A 3,996-nucleotide genomic window follows, 5' to 3' on the forward strand; every position below is an offset into this window, starting at 1 on the left:
TATGAAAAGAAATGGATATGTTGAGAAGATTGAGCTAATGATGGTTTCATGGGATTACGACTTCTTAGACCAACCTTGGGGAAAAAGTACATTATCAGGAAATTGAAACATCTTTCAGCTTGCTTGAAACTGGTCTGATCTTACATGAATACGATCTGCCTAACTGTTCTATCTCAACTTTCTTAACATAGAATTGGGATGAAGGTGCTTAAGTGGTTTTTTTTCAATGTTAGTTAACCACAATATTCACCCTGTATTCATAATCACTGAAGCCATTGTAGCCATCTATATTCATAGTAATTTCTGCAGCCAATTCTGAATAACATGCCTGCCATTTGGACAATTCATGAATAGCATGTGTCAAGAAAACCCCACTGCTACTCTTCAAACATAGAAGCTGAGTAATAAAAGGTAAGAAGATATTCCTGTTAGGAATATCTCCCAAAATGTGACAATTGGCTTTGCCCAGGCATAAAATGATGCTAGCCACTTAGACTCGTTTCATACCATTCTTGTTTTCAAAACTGAAGAAGTCAGTGTTATCTAATGCAAGCACTGTATAGAAAAAGTATGTAGTGCACCAGTATGTAAGTGAGCATGTACCAGGTGTGTGTGTGTGTGTGTGTGTGTGTGTGTGTGTGTGTGTGTGTGTGTGTGTGTGTGTGTGTGTAAGCATAAAAACAAACAGAACCTCATGGCTTTGAAAACTCATTTTTATGATTTACCACAAGGTTGGCCCAAAATATCTGTATTCACACAGCAGAACAGAATAATTTCAATTGTTGAGTTCCGAAAGCCCACTCCTTTTCTAACAGGAGAAACATCTTTTATTCTAAGCTAATGTGCTTGTTCTCCCTCTCGTTTCTCCTACAACTGTTAAGAGCCAGAGCCAATGAATGAAATCCAGCCTCCTCCTGCTTTTACTATGGGCACTAATCTGAGCACTGTTTTGTATATTGTTAAGTTTTATAATAGATGAAAAACAATCATTGTAACACAAGAAAACTGCATAAAATTCTATTCTCAATGGACTTAATGTTTGACTGGAGTGTGGCCACATCCGTTCATCTAAAGCTTGTCAGTAGCCTCTTTTGGCCTTAGAACACCAGAGCTGTGTAGCTATGGTAGAAATGATGTTACCCACTTGCATAAAGTATTTAATAAGTATTTTTCAACCTCTATGTCTTGATGCCCCAGTGTAAGAGAATGCCAGGGCAGAGAGGTGGAAGTGGGTGGGTGGATGGGTGGGTGGGTGGGTGGGTGGGTGGGTGGGGGAACACCCTCATAGAAGCAGAGGGAAGGAAGATGGAATGGGAGATTCTGAGGGGGGAGAGTGGGAAAGGGGATAACATTTGAAATATAAATAAAGAAAATAAAGAGAGAGTGAGAGATCAATGTTAGGGGGTGTGGAAGAGAGGAAAGGGGAAGTAACATGATTATATTATAATCTCAAAAAGTTTTTTCTGAATGAATAAAAAGAGAAAACCACAGAAAATATTTAATTAATGTAAAATAGGACTTGACATAGAAAGGAAAGAATTTGAGATTTGGACAACACTGACTATTTGAAGAAATAATAGCTTATATTAAGTCTTTTTGGTTTTATAAATTTGTAAATGAGTGTGTAAATTTTATAGATCAGAATGGCCTATAGGACAATCTTGGTTATGTTAATTGAGGTGCTTTTGAAGTATATAAGTGTAGGGAAAGCCAGCTGAGTGCACACATAAGCTCATTCATTTTTCTCTGTTAACTGATATAGTATGACTACTTCATGTCCCTACTGCCTTGACTTACCCATAATGATGTTCTGTAACTAGGAACCATGAGCCCAAATAAATCCTTTCTATCCTTAAAAGCAAAAGTAGATATTGCTTTGAAATATTAATTTTACTTGTTTTGACTCTACATCTAGTTACGAAATAGTTTAATCATATGATAATTCTGGGGTTTTTTTTTTTCTTTAAAATTTTTGAAATTAAAGTATGATCACAAAAGAAAAAAAAAGAAAACGTTACAGGAATAGGAAGATAGCATCTCTTTCTACTCACATATGCTTCAGGTGAAAGCTTAGCAGACATTATCCAGTGTGACTTTCTGTGGGTCAGTGTTGTGTCCAATAATCCTGCTTTATATGCTTATATGGGCTGTGTGTGTGTTTGCCTTGTGTACCAAAAGAGAATAGAGAGAGGAATAGAGGGAGAAAAGGATTTTCAGAGATGTTCAGAGGAATCAAATTGAAATCCACAGCTTGGAAATTTATTCCAAGTATGTTGGGAATAAAAATGAAGTATACATGCAAGGGCATTTCCTAATTTAATCTGATTTCAATTTTTAAAGCCATAATAATTACAGATATCAAGATACTCTACACAAAGAGATACACAGATTTCACTTCTTTTTTTAAAAAATGAGAGAAAATCCTGGTGTGTGTGTGTTTGCTTGATTATACACACATGTGTAAAGTTTTGAAGAAAAATGCAAACATGTTTGGAAATTATATTAGAATTTAATTTAATAGGATAGAGGGATGTGTAGAAATGGGAGATGAGGAGGACAAGAAGAAGGACAAGGAAAGGGAGGCACGCTCATCAGTTATGACCAAGAATTATCTTGTGCCACTGGTGGAAGTGTAGGAAAGCAAAGAATGGGAGTAAACAATCAATTCAAGTCAATACATTTTGTAAGTGGCAAAAAAAATGCATATGTGTTATCTTCCTTGTGATTTAAATATAAATCTGGGTCTTCAGCTGGTTTTATCTATTTGATAATTTCTGGTACTTTCACAGGGTACAGACAGATGAAAATCTTCAGCAGCCCCAGCAACTCCAGCACCATCACTGGGTTCATCCTCTTGGGCTTCCCCTGCCCCAGGGAGGGGCAAATCCTCCTCTTTGTGCTCTTCTCCATTGTCTACCTCCTTACCCTCATGGGCAATGCTTCCATCATCTGCGCTGTGTACTGTGATCAGAAACTTCACATCCCCATGTACCTCCTGCTGGCCAACTTTTCTTTCCTGGAGATCTGGTATGTCACCTCCACAGTCCCCAACATGTTGGCCAACTTCCTCTCTGACACCAAGGTCATCTCTTTCTCTGGATGCTTCCTGCAGTTCTATTTCTTCTTCTCCTTGGGTTCTACAGAATGCTTTTTCCTGGCAGTCATGGCATTTGATCGATACCTTGCTATCTGCAGGCCTCTACATTACCCTGCTCTCATGACTGGGCGCCTCTGCAACATCCTTGTGATCAGTTGCTGGATACTTGGTTTCCTCTGGTTCCCTGTTCCCATCATCATCATCTCCCAGGTGTCGTTCTGTGGGTCTAGAATTATAGACCACTTCCTGTGTGACCCAGGTCCTCTGCTAGCACTCACTTGCAAAAAATCTCCCCTAATTGAGCTGGTCTTCTCTATCTTAAGTCCTCTGCCTCTCATTATTCCTTTTGTCTTCATCATGGGATCTTATACTCTGGTCCTAGCAGCTGTATTGAAGGTCCCTTCAGCCTCTGGAAAAAGAAAGGCTTTCTCAACCTGTGGGTCTCATCTGGCAGTGGTTGCATTATTTTATGGCTCAGTACTGGTCATGTATGGGAGTCCAACATCTGAGCATGAAGCTGGGATGCAGAAAATTGTGACTCTGTTTTACTCTGTCTTGACCCCACTCCTCAATCCTGTGATATATAGTCTTAGGAACAAACATATGAAGATAGCCCTGAAGGAAATTCTGAGGAAGATTAAAAATTGGTCAACAAAAAAGGCCTTGGGCAATTAAATTTATATTGAATTTATTTTGATATTTCTACTGGTTTTATTTAAATAACTGGCCAAAATCAGAAGTGTTTATAATTACTGCACTACTTTTTTCTTGGTCTTTAAACATCTGACCTGGTACTTCTCAGGCTTCAGATAAAGGCGGGCTTTTTGATCCTATTTAATATTTCTGATCAGTATTATTCTTAAATTTTCATCTGCTTAGACTCCCAGCTTCTTCCAGCA

At 38.4% G+C, this 3,996-nt stretch overlaps 1 protein-coding gene across 1 annotated transcript; it reads left to right on the forward strand.

Annotated features, from left to right (window-relative positions):
- The first annotated feature begins 2,800 nt into the window (after positions 1-2,800).
- Positions 2,801-3,772, forward strand: Olfr744 (olfactory receptor 744). Its single transcript, NM_001011738.1, has one exon. The coding sequence runs from the start codon at positions 2,801-2,803 to the stop codon at positions 3,770-3,772; it is 972 nt and encodes a 323-aa protein (NP_001011738.1).
- The last annotated feature ends 224 nt before the right edge of the window (positions 3,773-3,996 follow it).

This window comes from Mus musculus, chromosome 14, assembly GCF_000001635.26.
Source record: "Mus musculus strain C57BL/6J chromosome 14, GRCm38.p6 C57BL/6J".
Taxonomy (NCBI): domain Eukaryota; kingdom Metazoa; phylum Chordata; class Mammalia; order Rodentia; family Muridae; genus Mus; species Mus musculus.

What these genes read in the sequence shown, in the direction of transcription:
- Olfr744 (NM_001011738.1), top strand. Translation starts at nt 2,801, where the DNA reads ATGAAAATCTTCAGCAGCCCCAGCAACTCCAGCACCATCACTGGGTTC.